Raw genomic sequence first — 15,964 nt, forward strand, 5'->3', positions numbered from 1 at the left:
TGCTATATAAATAAATTGGTATGGTATGGTATGGTATGGTATGGTATCATTTGGAGCTAAATAGATTTAAAAATCAGCATTGAGCAACGTTAGCTTAAATCAGCTGTTTGTGTCTTATCTTGGTTTGACTAAATTAAAGTAATCATTCAAAAAGTAGACGAATAATATTTAATTAATACTTATCGTTGGATGTTAAAGTAAAATATTAAAGGGTGAAATGATTTAGAAGCAAAATTGTTCGAATAGACAATGATAGAACTAGCTGTGGCTAAAAAAAGCTACGTGTGGAGAGTTAGCATCTTAGTTAGCCATGTATACGCTAACAAACACAATAAAAAAATGAGAATTGATTCATGCAGAATGTTAGTAATTAATAATAATATGATTTTTTTAGATTGTTTAAAGTGCAGTATAGTTTAGGACGGAATCTTTATGAAACATCTGCTGGCTAAAACAAGCTATGTGTCTAGAGTTAGCATAGTTAGCCACATATAAGCTAACAGACAAACGGTAAACAAATGTAGGACTGCTTGTTGCAGAATGTTGTTCGTAAATAATTAAAATATGGTTTCTAAATTGTTTAAAGAGCAGTAAAGTTTCGGAAGAAATATTAATGAAACGTGTGCTGGCTAAAACAAGCTACTTGTGTAGTATTAGCATCCTAGCTAGCCACGTATAAGCTAACAAACACACAATAAACAAAAGGAGAATTGAGTAATGCAGAATGTTGTTAGTATGTAATTAAAATATGACTGAGATTGTTAAAAAAGCAATAAAGTTTAGGAAGAAATATTTAAGCTGCATCTGCTGGCTAAAACAAGCTACATGTGTAGAGTTAGCATCATGGTTAGCCACGTATAAGCTAGCAAACACACAGTAAATAAAATAATTTATTAATGCAAAATGTTTTTAGTACTTAATTAAAAGATGACTTTGAGATTGTTTTTAAAAAAGCAATAAAGTTTAGGAAGAAATATTTAAGCTGCATCTGCTGGCTAAAACAAGCTACATGTGTGGAGTTAGCATCATGGTTAGCCATGTATAAGCTAGCAAAAACACAATAAACAAACGGAGAATTGTTTAATGCGAAATGTTTTTAGTACGTAACTAAAATATGACTGAGATTGTTAAGAAAGCAATAAAGTTTAGAAGAAATCTTTACAAAACATGTGCTGGCTAAAACAAGCTACATGTGTAGAGTTAGCATCATGGTTAGCCACTTATAAGCTAACAAACAGACCGTAAACAAAAAGAGAATTAATTGTTGCAGCATGTTAGTAAATTAAATTTAGTTGTGAAATCCCTAAGTAAGCAATACAATTTGGGAAGAAATCTTTGAAAACACTAGATCTTAGCATGATGTCCATGCAGCTAACAGTTTTATTAATTTTCTTGCTGTTTCACATAGATGGCAGCTCTAATCCAGCAGATTTCTTTTATGCTCTTGGTTCTTTCACGGTGCTACGTGTGTTGAAAGCGCTCACCTCCTTGTAAAGTGACAGGCGTAACAGGTATAAGCCTTCACACAAACAGGCATGCTTTTAAATGCAGCTAAAACATTAAAGCCTTCCCGTCTCAAGCCTGTCTTAGCACTTTTTAGAAGTAACACTAAGGTCCTATCAGTTCGTCTAAAGGCTGAAGTCTTTCTCACACTAGCACGTGCACTTTTCTGTTTAAATATTCCACTGGGTAAATATTCAGAGCGCTGGCTTAGTCTGTGTGCACGCTCACAGGCTGACATGTGCCTGGATAAATGCCACTTGACAACTGTGTGTGTGCGTTTGCTAACGTTTGTCGTGGCTGTTTGGTTTGCAGAGCCCCAGCTGAAGGGCATCGTCACACGGCTCTACTGCCGCCACGGCTTCTACCTCCAGATGCTGCCGGACGGCACCATGGAAGGCACAAAGGACGAAAGCAGCTCCTTCTGTAAGTGAGAGATGCAGATTCTGCAACGATGTCTGTTTCGAGGGTCGGTTCGTGTGCAGAAGCAGGAGGTTTTCCTGTCTTTGAGCCAAGGGACACATAAAAAGGAGGACATCCTCGTGGTACAGGTCCACGAACCTCGCCGGGGCAGATGAGGACATGAAAATACCTCCACGCTTCTGCTTTAATTTAGCTGAATGTGTGCGCACTACATCTGGATCAGTTCTTGTTGCATAATACATCAGATGATCCAGATTAACCCTCCTGTTGTGTTCTGGTCACATGGGATGTGTAGAAGTTTTTCTCTGTTCACAAAACAAACAATGTTCCTTTAGTCTGGACAAAAATACTCAAACAGAAATAAATGTGAGACTTTGGGTTTAATTCCTTGATCACACAGTGGGAACACGCACACACACCTCGCTCCCCTTATTAATCCCCTTGGAAACTCAATTCAGTTTATTTATAAATAAAATATATATAAATAAATATAATAAAATTGTTTATCTACTGTAAACTGTTCCTAACCAATCACAAAAAAGGTTAAATCATGTCATCTGGACCGATTCTTGGAAGCAATGTTTCGTCTTTCATCTGAAAGATTTCGTCGTTCTGAGTCCTGCCAACCCTCCTAAGGAGGTGCTATTTATAAGACACATCTGGGTTGGCAGGCCTCAGACTGATGAAGTCTTTTGGATGAAAGCTCAACCAGTTTGACAAATAATGAGCTAAAATTTGTTGTGGTGGTAGCTGAGAGTGATCCCCAACACAAGTTAACTGATTGCACAATATCTGAAGACAATTAATTTTCTAATAAAGTTGTGTAAATGCGGAAAAAAGTTGAACACTAGCTAAGTCCGAGTCCTACCAACCCTCCTAAGGAGGTGCTATTTATAAGACACATCTGCGTTGGCAGGCCTCAGACCGATGAAGTCTTTCGGATGAAAGACAAAACGTTTCTCCCATAAAGGAACTGTCCAGATGACTTGATTTAACCCCTTTTTTGTGATATCTCTACCTGGATGATTGAGCTTTCAAACCTTTTTCCTAAGGAAAGTTTTTTTTTTTCTCCGCTGGAATTTTTTCCTAAATTAATCTAAGGAGGTAAGGAAGTCTTTCTCGTAAGGGAAGTTTTCCTAAAAATAATTTGTTTGAAAAAATAAAATTGCTCCCGTGAGAAACTCCCATGGGAATCGTTCCCTAATGGAATCTTTCTCAACATGAGGGATATTTCCTCAGTAAATCATTCCCCCCCGTGAAAACCTTTCCTGAATAGAATTTTCCCCCATGGCGGTATTTTTTAAAAATCCTTTTCCCATGGGAATCATTTTCCAAACAGAATCTTTGCCAAAAGTTTTCAGTGCACTGGAATATTTTTCTAATGGAAACTTTGTTTACCGGAATAGTTCCTTAACATAATCTAATTCTGCACAGTCTTGCCCTAAAGGAATCCTTTCCCATGGAAATCTTTCTTTAACAACGCATTTTAGCAATGGGAATCTTTCTCTAAAAGGATCTTTCTCATGAGAATCTTTCCCTGACTGTATCTTTTCTCACATACAGTAAATCTTGTAACGGACTCGATCCACCATAGGAATATTTGCCCAACGGGAACTTTTCCCTATGGGAATCTTTCCCTAACCAAATCCTTCCTCCGCAGGAACTTTTCTCACAAGAATATTTCCTAAGCCAAATATTTTTACCACTGGGATATTTCTCAAACAAAAATATTTTCCCCATAGGAATCTTTCCCTGACAAAGTTGTTCCCCCACAGGAGCCACCCTTACAAACAGTTACGACATTGGTTCAGTCATATATGGAACTTTACCCTCTCATATAAATTTTTCTTTCTTTCTTTCTTTCTTTCTTTCTTTCTTTCTTTCTTTCTTTCTTTCTTTCTTTCGTTCTTTCGTTCTTTCTTTCTTTCGTTCTTTCTTTCTTTCGCTAAACAAGAGGAAGTGTCAGTAATTTATGTATTACTCAAAAACAAGTTAAATGTGCTACAGGCCGTGAAAACTAAACAGAATATCTAGTTTTGTACTGGTCATAAGAAAACGATAAATAAAATGAAAAGACCCAGTATAACATTAGGTAATATTTGTATTATCTTGTATTTATTTATGAGACAAAAAAGTGCAATGGTAATTTTTGGTCCTGAATGCAAACGGAGTTAACAAGGAATTAATACAACAAGAGGACTAAATGTTTTCAGCTTATTTAAACTTTTTTTTACTGTGTCTGCTCACCATCATTGTAATTTATAAAGTTTAAGGCTCTTTTATATTATCTTACTGTCTTCCTCAGTACGGACTTCTTGTTTTTGGCTGTTTGTTGTCTGGCTTTTACGTTTTGCTTTGGAAAACTAACAATAAAAATATTAAATTTGAACCGGATGTGTTGCCATCTTAGCATTATGTTGTACACATCCCATAACAGAAATATTTAAGACGTATTTAAAGGCAAAAAGTTCTGACTCCAGGCTTCAGATCTTGCCTATTGGTGGAAAAACCTGCTTTGGTTTTCAGTTCAGCCTCCCCACAAACAACATCATCATCATTACCTGAGCCTGTGATGGGTCATCGCCTGGGTGATTACTGACTAAAAACATTGTAGCCCAGACTCCCAGGACGCCCTCCAGCCCTCCCAAGGAGATCAATATTATATTATACGATAAACCTGATGTGACAACACAGCAGTTTTTTTTCTGTCAAAACAACAGTTTAGGTGGAAAACATCTAGTCTGCACAATTTCAGATTTACAACCTACAGGGAGGAGGAGGGGGATCACACTTTGACTTGTGTTTCTCTGTGAAGCTTATAATTCAGCCTTTTATTGAGGTGTCAAAGTAGCGGAAGTGTTACCAACCTGGATCTTACACTGAAATCTTCCAAAGACCTCAAGACATGTAGCCATTTTGACCAAACCTTGAAAATAAATATATTTCCAATATACTGCATAACTTTTAGCGGTATGGACCGTCAGCTCCGACCACACCAAGCATTAGCTAAATACATGTAAAATTCAAAAAGATACAATCATTTTTGTGTAGGCTAATATTGATTCGGCTCGGTGTGGTTCGCAGCCGAGTGTGAAGCGGTTGGGATGAGAATCAGCACTTCCAAATCGGAGGCCATGGTCCTCAACCGAAAAAAGGTGGATAGCTCTCTTCAGGTTGAGGGTGACGTTCTGTCTCAAGTGGAGGAGTTCAAGTATATTTGGGTTTTGTTCATGAGTGAGAGAAGAATGAAGCGTGAGATTGACAGACGAAGTGGTGCAGCATCTGCAGTATTGTGACTCTGTGCCAGTCCATTTTGTGAAGCGAGAGCTGAGCTGTAAGGCAAAGCTCTCTGTTTACCAGTCGGTCTACGTTCCTACCCTCACCTATGGTTGAGCTCTGGGTAGTGACGAAAAAACAAGATCATGGATAAAGGCGGTTGAAATGAGTTTCCTCTACAGGGTAGATGGACTCTCCCTTAAAGACAGGGTGAGAAGTTCGGTTATCCGAGAGTGACTCGGAGTAGAACAACTGCTCCTCCACATCGAAAGGAGCCAGTTGAGGTGGTTCAGGTGTCTGGTAAGGATGCTTCCTGGGCACCTCCCTAGGGGAGGTGGTTCGAGCATGTCCAACTGGGAGGAGACCCTGGGGAAGACCCTAGACATGCTGGAGAGACTACATCTCTGTTGGCCTGGGAACGCCTTGGAGTCCTCCCAGAAAAGGTGGCTGTGGAAAGAGATGTCTGGACTTCCCTGCTCAAGCTGCTGCCCCTGCAACCTGACTTCAGAATAAGCAAAAGCTGATGGATGAATAGATGGATGGACAATATTGATTCGCTGTGGCTACGCATCATCAACACCACTAAGATGACACATTTTGAAGGGCAGTAGATGTTCCAACTCTAAATGACCCTGTGATGGACTTGCAATTTTTTCAGGATGTACCCTGGGCAGCTGTGGCTGAGTGGTTAGAGCAGTCGTCCTCCAATGCAAGAGTTGGGGGTTCAAATCCACCAGCAGTCACATGCCGAAGTGTCGCTGGGCATGACACTGAACCCCTCATAGCCTCTGATGTGTGTCTCATCGGTGAATGAATGTGATAAAGCACTGATTAGTCTCTTTAGAATGATTTGTTCAATTAGCTTTGTAGAGATTTAGTAGAGTGCTGTATGAATGGGTAAATGAGGCACAGATTGTAGTGTAAAGCGCTTTGAGTATCTTGATCAGATAGAAAGGCGCTATATAAGTAAAATCCATTTACCATTTACTCCGTCTGTGCTAGACATGGGCACCAGCGACCACCACAGCCTGGAATGGAAAAAGTGGTACAGATCATGGATGGATACATGGAAGGTACATGGACACTGCAGACAAAAAGAAATGGTGCTATAAAGTGTAGCAAGGCAAGAATCTGTCCAAGGCCTACCTAACCCAGCGGTACAACGGTAAACCCCTGAGATGTGAAAGAGTTACAGTTCATCGCCAGTGATGCAGGCATCATAAATTGTGGAGATGTATTCAATAATTACTTTTTCAAAGTTCCCCTAAAAACTATTCAGTGAATAATGAAGTTCTGTGGTAGACGTGTGACAGTGATGGACTTGTGGCCTGTCCAGGATGCACCCGTCTCTTGCACAATGAGTGCTAGACGTGGGCATCAGCAACCCACAAAGGAAGAAGCGGTTAACAATGAATGGATGGATGGTACAGGAACACTAAACAAAAGTAAATGGTGCTACTGTACAAAATGCAACAAAGCAAGGATCTGTCCAAGGCCCCCCACAGAGGCATGAAGGTCAAGATGTCTAATGTTTCAGCTCATCATCAGTGATACAATCATCATAAACTGTAGACGTATTTCCAATGATTACTTTCTCAGTTTCACTTAAACCCATTCAGTGGTTCACGAAGTGCTCAGACAATGTAGACTCTAGCAATTAATGCCAAGGTGTAGAAGTTGTGTAATGTATCTTCCAGTATGTCTTAGGAACGATGCTCGGCTACTACCACACTGAATTTTAGCTCAGCATCTATAAATTGACTGAGTTGTAGCTATTTTTGCGTTCTAAAAGACTGCTTTAATGTGTCGGCCATCTTCAAGTGTTTTACCTCTAAATCAGTTGTAGATGTCATGACAATGATGTTTTTTCCCCTTAGTGTTTCATTAAAATGAGCATGCATCAGGATATTAAAATGAGATATTTTGCTAACATCACAAATGAACACACAGACAAGGGCAACAACTTCACTGCGCCTTTAGCATTGAGCAAAAACAACCGTAAGATCATAATCCTTTGAGATGAGAGAGAGAGACAGAAATCTTAATGTGTTGGGAGAGTTGTGACTTATGACTCCTCTGGTCCCAGCGATTGTTGTTGAAGATTGTTGTTGGTAACGGTGCTGCTCAGGCGGCGGAGCGCTAAGCATCAGTGGGCGTGGCTCACCCAGCACAGTAACCGTGAGTGGCTGACTTAAAGTTAAGAATAGAAGAAAGCACAATACCTTTGAATAACTATAGTTGGCCCTATTCTAGCCCTGCATGGGAGTACTTCTGTTCTTTTCAATTTTGGACACGTTCAAATGTCTAATGGACATCCAGGACCAGATTAAGATGTCTAAACTTTCACCTTTAAGAAGGTAAAGAGGAGAACCCTTCTCACTGTACCAATGACCTGGTGGTAGAAAGAACAGGGACCCACCAACAGGACTTGCTCCCTTTCCTCCTGATCTACATGGTCCTGCAGCTGTGGCCTTTCCCTCCCAGTTTTCTGGATCACAGTGAACCGGGGTAGCCTGAACGTAGAAGGAAGAGTCAGTTGAAGACGGAGCAGAAGTCCTGAGGGGGACTAATGAAACGAGAAACGAAACAAAGTACACGATCAGCTTTTGTAAGGCCTCGCCTTAGTTTTGTCCCTTTCTTGTGGCCAGTCCCTGGGGGGTCCTGTAACTAGGTGATAGTTGTCACAGAGCTGGAAGTGGCTCGGCGTTGAAGTGCGGAGTGAGACGGAAACAAAGAGCGGGAGGATCGGAGAGGAGAGGAGGAAGGAGAAAAAGTGAGCGGAGACGAGACGTGTTGGCAGAGGACGAGACGGGAAGTGATGGGGATTTAAAAAAATATGAGGATGACAGAGAGGCAGGAGGGAGCAGAGGCAGCAGCTGGCACACAGCTGATGGCTCCTCAATCACAGCGCCGCCCCCCCTCTGCTGGGAGGTCAGGGGAGCTGCCACCCCCCCCCCCCTCTCTTCTTGGCTCGTTCAGGCTGTTATGTAACAAAGCTGGAAGGGGAACCAGAGGAGTGAAGTGAGGGTTTAACTATTTACTTTGAAATAAGGTGCGTTTAGAGGCTTTTCGTGTTTTAGGCTCAGTCTCATTTCCAGGTGGTAGCCCCACCTACTGCCAAGAGGCAAAGGTGGGCGATAATGTTTTTGCTCGTATATGTCTGTTTCCTAAAATAACTAAAAGATGAGTTTTTATGAAACTTGAAGACAGGAGTCATTACATGTGTGCCTGCAACGCATTAGTGTTTTAAGTTAACTCAGTTCAAGATGGCCGCCACAGTTGAGTGACTTAAAAAAAACACAAAAAGTGGCTAAAACTCAAGTAGTTTGACAGATAATGAGCTAAAATTTGGTGTGGTAGTAGCTGAGAGTGATCAGATTGCACAATATCTGAAGACAATGAATTTTCTAATAAAGTTGTGTAAATGCAGAAAAAAATGTGGGAAAAAATTGAAGACTAGCTAAAAGTTACAAAAGTTAAACATTAGCTAAAAGCCAGAAGTAGCAAAAAGCTGCTTAAACACAGCAAAATGTAAAATAAATAAAAAAGGCAATAAAAGGCTAGCCCAATGCTAGAGTAGCAAATAGCTAAAAGTAGTAAAAAATATCAAAAGATCAGCTAAAGGTAACAAAAGGTTAGACAGAGCTAAAAGTAACAAATGTGTAAAAGTAGCAGTAATGTAGCTAAAAGGGAAATTGAGCAAAACACTTTATAGAAGTTTAAAAATCTAAACTTCTCTAAAGGCCAAAAGTAGCAAAAGGCTGCCTAAATACAGCAAGAGATTACCTAAAAGTAGCAAAATATAAGCTAAATGCTAAACTTGTAAATTGGTAGCTAAAAGTAGCAAAACTTATCAAAAGGTCACCTGAAAACTAAAAGTGGCAAAAGGCTAGACAAAAGCCAAAAGCACCAGACAGTAGCTAAAACTTTAAAAACTAAATGTTATCTTAAAGCAGCAAAATATCAACCAAAAGCTCAAAGTTATAAAAGGCTAATTTAATGCTAAAGTAGCAAAATGGTAGCTAAAAGTAGCAAAAATTATCAAAAGGTCAGCTAAAAGTAGCAAAAAGCTAGACAAAGCTAAAAGTAACAAATCTGTAGAAGTAGCAGAATGGCAGCTAAAAGTGAAAATAAGCAAAACACAAGCTAGAAGTTTTAAAAGCTAAACTTATCTAAAGTCCAAAGGTAGCAAAAGGCTGCCTAAATACAGCAAAACAGTACCTAAAAGTAGCAAAATAGAAGCTAAATGCTTAACTTGTAAATTGGTAGCTAAAGCAAAATGTATCAAAAGGCCAGCTGAAAACTAAAAGTAGCAAAAGGCTAGTCAAAAGCTAAAAGTACCAGAATGAAAAAGCTAAAAGAAGCCAAACAACAGCTAAAAAAAGAAAAACTAAATGTTATCTTAAATCAGAAAAAGACTAGCTAAAATTTACAAAAGGCTAACTTAATGCTAAAGTAGCAAAATGGTAGCAAAAAGTAGCTATAAGGGTCAAGAGACTAGCTGAATGCTAAAAGTCATAAAAAGTCAAAAAACAAACGTAGCAGAATATTTTTTAGAAGCAGCACAAGACGACAAGTAGCCACAGTCTGTTGAACTGAATGTTTTTAAAGAAATTAAAGAGATGTAATTGTTTTTTTTAAATAGTGAAACTATTGAAACTATTTATAAGTAAAAGTAAATTATATAAAAAGTTACAGAAGCCACAACAACCGTCTCCTGAATGAGTCTGATGTTTTCACACACAAACACCTAAATGGTCAAAGTTCGCAGAGATTAGATTGTAAACAGACGACAATCAGCTGAAGGGAAAGACGGAGAAGCTAAACAACCAGAGGAGGATGGCTGTCGTCCTCAGTCGTCCAGCATGAAGCTCAGCTGGAAGTGGAGAAGTGGAGCCCTCTAAACCTCGTGTCTTTACGACAGAGATGACGAAGTGCGAACAGAGGCCGTCACAGCCGCTGCCAACGCAAATCCAGCTTTCCCCTTCCCTCCATCTTTATTAGTTCAGTTTTAATGATCCCGGCGCCGTCCGTAGAGACTCCGTTTCAAGTTCTCACAACCCTGCAGGGTGCTAATTAAACGTCGTGGATATGAAATGATGGCAGACACGTGGAGAATCTCAAGGCCTCCGTCGGACTTCATTTCATGCATCAGAGTCGAAATCATGAAGAAGAGTCCCCGTTTTCTTCGACGAACTGTTTTACTGTGGAGGACAGGTGCTAAAGCAGCAGAACGGGCTGAAACCTCCGTGGATGTGATCAGCGGCGGAAACTTTAATGCAGAGCAACAGTATTGATTATCTTAGCTCAGCCGAAGATATCGTGCTAAAGATGTGCTGACCCACCCTTTTTCAGCTTATCTGACGTGTCTGAGAAAACTACAAGTGGACAAACGTCCATTTTGGACGTCTAACAGGCCCGAATCTGCTCAGCTTCATCCTCTCAGGAAACCAAATCAAGAACCGAAGTCTTCACAGATTATTATAATCTGCAGCGTTCAGCCCTGTGGACGCCCTTCACAATGCCTCCCCCCCGACGTCTCCTCCAATTTATCCTTGTTTATTTACCGGCGGACGATCCCCCGTCTCAAATTAACTCGTGGGATTGATCTGGCAACACCTTCCCTTTCAATTCCCGGCCCCCGTCTGTTTCCCCCTCCCATCAAGCACTTTTGATTAATCCAGTGGTGTCCTCTGCTCCGAAAGGGAAGTAGTTGATTTAAATGTGAGAACGCAGTCAGGGGGGAGGGAGGAAGACGGGCGGGGGATTGCTGTCGTAAGCAGGCTTTGCTTTTTAAGAGAAAAATATTCTTTAAAAGTCTTGTAAGACGGTAAAAAGATGCAAAAAGGAATCGCTAACCCTCCCGCTGCCACAAAACTGAAGCCTATGGGTCATTTTGACCCAAGGGCAGCAGCAGGGTTAAACGAACGTGGACAAAGAAGCAGAATCGTAATAAAAAAAGTTACTTTTTAATACTTAATTAGTTTTGAGAGGCTGCCTGAGTTTTCGAACGTAGTGGTTCCCAACCCTGGTCCCTGAGGAACACCGTCCTGAATGTTTCAGTTGTTTCCTGTTCCAACACGCCTGATTCCGTGATTTAATTACTTCCTAAATTTCTGCAGAAGCCTGTAAATCACCCGTTAATTCAAATCAGGTGCGCCAAAGCAGGGGAACGAGTAAAACATGCAGGACGGAGTTCCTCAAGGACCACTATTCGGAACCATTGTCTTGACTTTTTTTTTTTTAATTATTCTTTTTTTTGTGTGACTGAACCAGTTAACTAGTCTCATCTGTTCAGTGGTTTATTTATTTATTTATTTTTTTGTTTTTGTTTTGTTTGTTCTTTAGTTTGATTTGTTTTTAAAGAGGCTTTTATGTACAATCTGGTCAAGTTTGTGGCTTCAGTTGTTTTTTTGTTTTTCTTTTGTTGTTTGCTTTTGTAAAAGTTTTTGTTTTAAATTCAGTTAATGTTTTATATTAATTTCCTGTTTTAATTTGAAATGTTAGTTTGTCTTCCTGTCTGAGTTTTGTCACTAATAGAGTCTCGCCTTTTCAAAAAGAGTCCTAACTCCTCGTTTTTTGTTTTGTTCCTATGTTTGTTGTTGTTTTAGTTTGGGATGCTTGTTTATTTTCTACATTTCAACTAATTTTTGTTTATTTAATTTTGCTGTATTGCATTTTCAGTTTTGTGCCATTTTGTTGGTAACAAAAGTTTTTAGTTTGCATTTTTTGTGTTTACTTTGTAAGCTAGTTAGTGGCACTTGCTAACGACTAGCTTATTTTGAATGCAAATAAAATTGATTTTTTTTTCTTTTTTTAATTTAAACTCTTTGATTTAATAATTTGTACAATAATCTTACAATCTAATCTGCTCTGGTAAAGAGAATGGCCTTTAATTTAATAACACCTTTTTAAAATTTGTGATTTCATAACTCTTAATACTAGCTAGTGTGGATGGTAAAAACGAGCTTATTTAAAATACAAATGCATAAAGTGAATAGCAAAAAGTAAAAAGCAAAAGTATTTGTTTCTTTGTAATCTAATCTTTTCTAAGTTATCTAAACAATTAGTTTCTGTTTACAATGTGGCGTCTGATTAAAACTGCTCACCTATGTTTTCATTTCATGCCTTTGTAGCTATGTAGCTAGTGAGCTACGTAAGCTAACTACTAGCCTACTTATAAAAACTGGCTACGTTGTATTGAATGTATAGTTTCTTTAGTTTTTCATTTGCAAAGTATGAATGCATCTAAACATCTAATCCGCTATAATGAAATGTGGCTTTTGATTTAATAATGCTTTTTTTTTGTGATATAACAATCTTTATCCGTTAGCATCGTATGCTAATGACTAGCCTATTATGAACACAGACGACTTTTGTTTTAATTTTTTATTTAATATTTTAATTTTAGTGTTAAGTGTATGTGTTTATATAATGTAATCATTTAACGATAATAAGAAGTCTAATGATTTTTCATGTTAACATTTTAACTGTAGCTCCATATGCTAATTGCTAACCTTTTTTTGTTTGTAGAAATCAGTACTTTTTTCTTCTTTCTTTATAATTTACTTTGTTTTGTTTAGTAAAGTGTGAAATAAAACCAATTTGTTTTTGTAAATGGTATAAATTTTAATAATAGTCTCTTTGAAACTTTAAGCTAGTTAGCGACAAGCGCTAGTAGGCTAACTAGATTGTTTGAATAAAGATAAAGTTTTCTTCTTTTGGTCAAATTTTACGTTTTTAATAAGTTTTGAAACTTGTAGAAAGTCTTGCATCTATTCTGCTTTAGTATGTGGCAGAGTTCTTGATAAATAAAACTTTAATAATTTTGTATTCGCAACAAAAGAGTTAAACGGGTCTTTGAAGGACTTCATCAGTCTGAGGCCTGCCAACCAACTCTGTCGTATAAATAGCACCTTTTTAAGTGGTTCAAGTTAGCCTGCTGGAGAATTCCAGAAACTAGCTTTTCACATGTAAAAAGGGGAGCATTGGTCTACAATTGATCTTCAGAGTATAACAATTAATCGTAAATGGCCTGATGGCCAGGCGGATGAAAGACGAAACGTTTCTACCAAGAAAAATCTGTCCAGATTACCTTTTTTTAAACTTTTTTGGTGATTTGTTTACCTGGGTGATTGAGCGTACATCAGAATTTTGTATTCGGTGTTGCCTGTGTGTGGGTGGATTTGTGTTTTGTTGCACTCACGGTGTGTGGGATCAAGGACGAGCAGGTAGAAAAGTCGGGAACGATGGAAAAAAAAAACGGAGTGCGTGCGAATACTCGCTCTATTTGTCATCCCGGCTGTGCTCTTTGGCGACACCGTGTTCATTTGCGAAACCGACTGTTTGAGATGCAGGAATCGATCGAGAAAACAGAAAGAGCAGAGCCCTCGAGATGGAGAGAGAGGTAAAGGAGAGAGACGGAGCAGGACGGGCGTTTGCACACCTTTTTTAATCAGTATTTGCATTTTAAACCTGGAAACTCGCCATCGTTTGCTTGGACGTGACGGATTAATTTTCACTGTGATTTTATTAATAAACTGATTTTCCTACAAAAACAACACGTCAGTTCTCCGTGATTATTGTTTTATTTTTAATAAAATCAGAACAAGGTCTGTGTGACCACCTGACAACATCCATCCATTATGTTTACAGAAAGTTTGATTTGAAATTGATTTGTCTAATAACAACTAATGGGTTCATAAATCTGAGCCGTGCTGCTGAACTCGGACAACTTCGGTCAAACGTTAAGGCAGAAAACATGGCTCCACTTTACCTTTGGTTTGTCACATTCTCTACCAAACTTCACCTAAAAACAGTTTTATGTAGGAATAACAATTTCCAAGATTTAACATAATATTACGTAAATTTGTGCATATTACTAAGAAAGGTTAAAAACGAAGTAACCTGGTACTGTTTGATGTTTTGTTGTTGATTTCATCATTTTTTTTCCTCATGCCAATCAATTTTCTACCACAAGTCACAGCGCGCTATTCCCCTTGGAGCTTTTAATGTATATTATTAATACAAATAAATAAATAAAAATATAAATGTATGTTAAATGTTGAATGTTTGACCAAATGTTCTGAAACTGAGCAGTTCAAGCTAAAAGTAGCAGAATGGTAACAAAAACTAAATTAAGCAAAATGCCAACTAAAAAATGAAGTAGCTAAACGGTGCTTAAAAGTAGCGAGATGCTAGCTAAAAGCTAAGTGTTACAAAAAGTTAGCTTGAAAACTAATACTGTATAAAAGTTGCAAAAGGCTTGCGAAATTTAGCAATATACCAGTTAACAGCTAAAGTAGCAAAAGGCTAAAGGTAGTAAAAAACTAAATAAAGTAGCGAAAGAGTGGCTAAAAGCTAAACTTAGCAAAAGACTAGTTAAAAGTATCAAAATGCTAACTAGAATATACTGGCTAAAAGTAGTGAGATGCTAGCTGATAGATTGGTGTTGCAAAAAGTTAGCTTAAAAAGTAACAGCTAAAAGTTGTAAAAGGCTAGCGAACTATAGAAAAATACCAGCAAACAGTTAAAGTAGCAAAAAGTTAGCTAAAGATAGTAAAACACTAAATAAAGTAGCAAAAAAGTGTCTAAAAGCTAAACTTAAAAAGCTAGTTAAAATTATCAGAATGCTAACTAGACTATAAAGATAGCAAAGTCTGTCTAAAAACTAAAAGTAGGAACGGACTAGGTCGAAAGAGCAGAACAGCAAGTAAAGTCGCAAAAGGCTTAAAAAAGTAAACAAAAAGTAGCTTAAGGTAGAAATCACTAATTAAATATAGCAAAATGCTAGCTGAATGGTAATTTAGCAAAAGGGTAGCTAAATGCAGTAAAATGTGAGCTAAAATCAGCAAAAGTCTAAAATTTCAAAAGGCCAATGAGATGCTCAAAGTAACGGCTACAACTTAAAAAAGCAAAAGGCTATCTAAAGATAGTAAACTTAATAAAAGTAGCAAAATGGTAATAAAAGCTAAACTTAGCAAAAGGCTAGTTAAAAGTACAAAAAACTACCTAGAATATAAATTTAGCAACAATTTATTTAATGGCTAAAAGAAGCAAACCAATTGTGAAAAAATAAAAGTAATAAAACTCTAGTTCGAAGTGGCAGAAAGACGATTAAAAGTTTCAAAAGGATAAAGATAAGTTGGATTAGCAATACGTAATTAAATGCTAAAAGTAGTAAAATGTTACATAATCGCAGCCAAGGCTAGCTTAACATTAAAAGTTGTAAAAGGCCAGCTAAATATTTCAAAATGCTAGCATAAAGTCAAAGTAGCCGAAGGTTAGCTAGAATCGAAAAGTAGCAAGAGTCATAATTTAAACCCTAAAAGTAGCTAAAAGTAGCACAAGAAGTCAAAAGAGCTGAAGCGTATTTTAATTGTTGAACGGTGAGTTCGCAGTAAGGCGCTTCGATGATTATGCAACAGCTAACGGTCGCTACATGACTTTTTGTATTTAAGGAAGTAATAACTGGAACTGAAAAGACAAGAAACACTAAAATGCACTTTTATCAGACCTACTCAATGATGTCACCTCCTTCCATCGCTTTATATTTAATTCTTTCCTCACTTCTGACCCTTTACAGGTAACAGCCGACAGTTGAGGCTGCAGAATAATCACCCTGACGTCGACCTTCTGTCTTTGTTCCTTTCAGTGCAGTTCAACTTGATCCCTGTGGGGCTCAGGATAGTGGCCATCCAGAGCACCAAGACGGGGCTGTACGTCGCCATGAACAGCGAGGGCTACCTCTACACCTCGGTACGGT

General features: G+C 38.3%; 1 protein-coding gene across 1 annotated transcript in view; it reads left to right on the forward strand.

Annotated features, from left to right (window-relative positions):
- The window catches only part of fgf11a (fibroblast growth factor 11a), a 91,527-nt gene that overhangs the window by 52,387 nt on the left and 23,176 nt on the right, over positions 1 to 15,964 (forward strand). The window contains exons 2-3 of the mRNA XM_037684278.1: positions 1,816 to 1,926; positions 15,854 to 15,957. Of these exons, the coding sequence (XP_037540206.1) occupies positions 1,816 to 1,926; positions 15,854 to 15,957 (215 nt within the window). The remainder of the gene's footprint in view (positions 1 to 1,815; positions 1,927 to 15,853; positions 15,958 to 15,964) is intronic.

Source organism: Nematolebias whitei, chromosome 1, assembly GCF_014905685.2.
Source record: "Nematolebias whitei isolate Nwh7 chromosome 1, NemWhi1, whole genome shotgun sequence".
Lineage (NCBI taxonomy): Eukaryota > Metazoa > Chordata > Actinopteri > Cyprinodontiformes > Rivulidae > Nematolebias > Nematolebias whitei.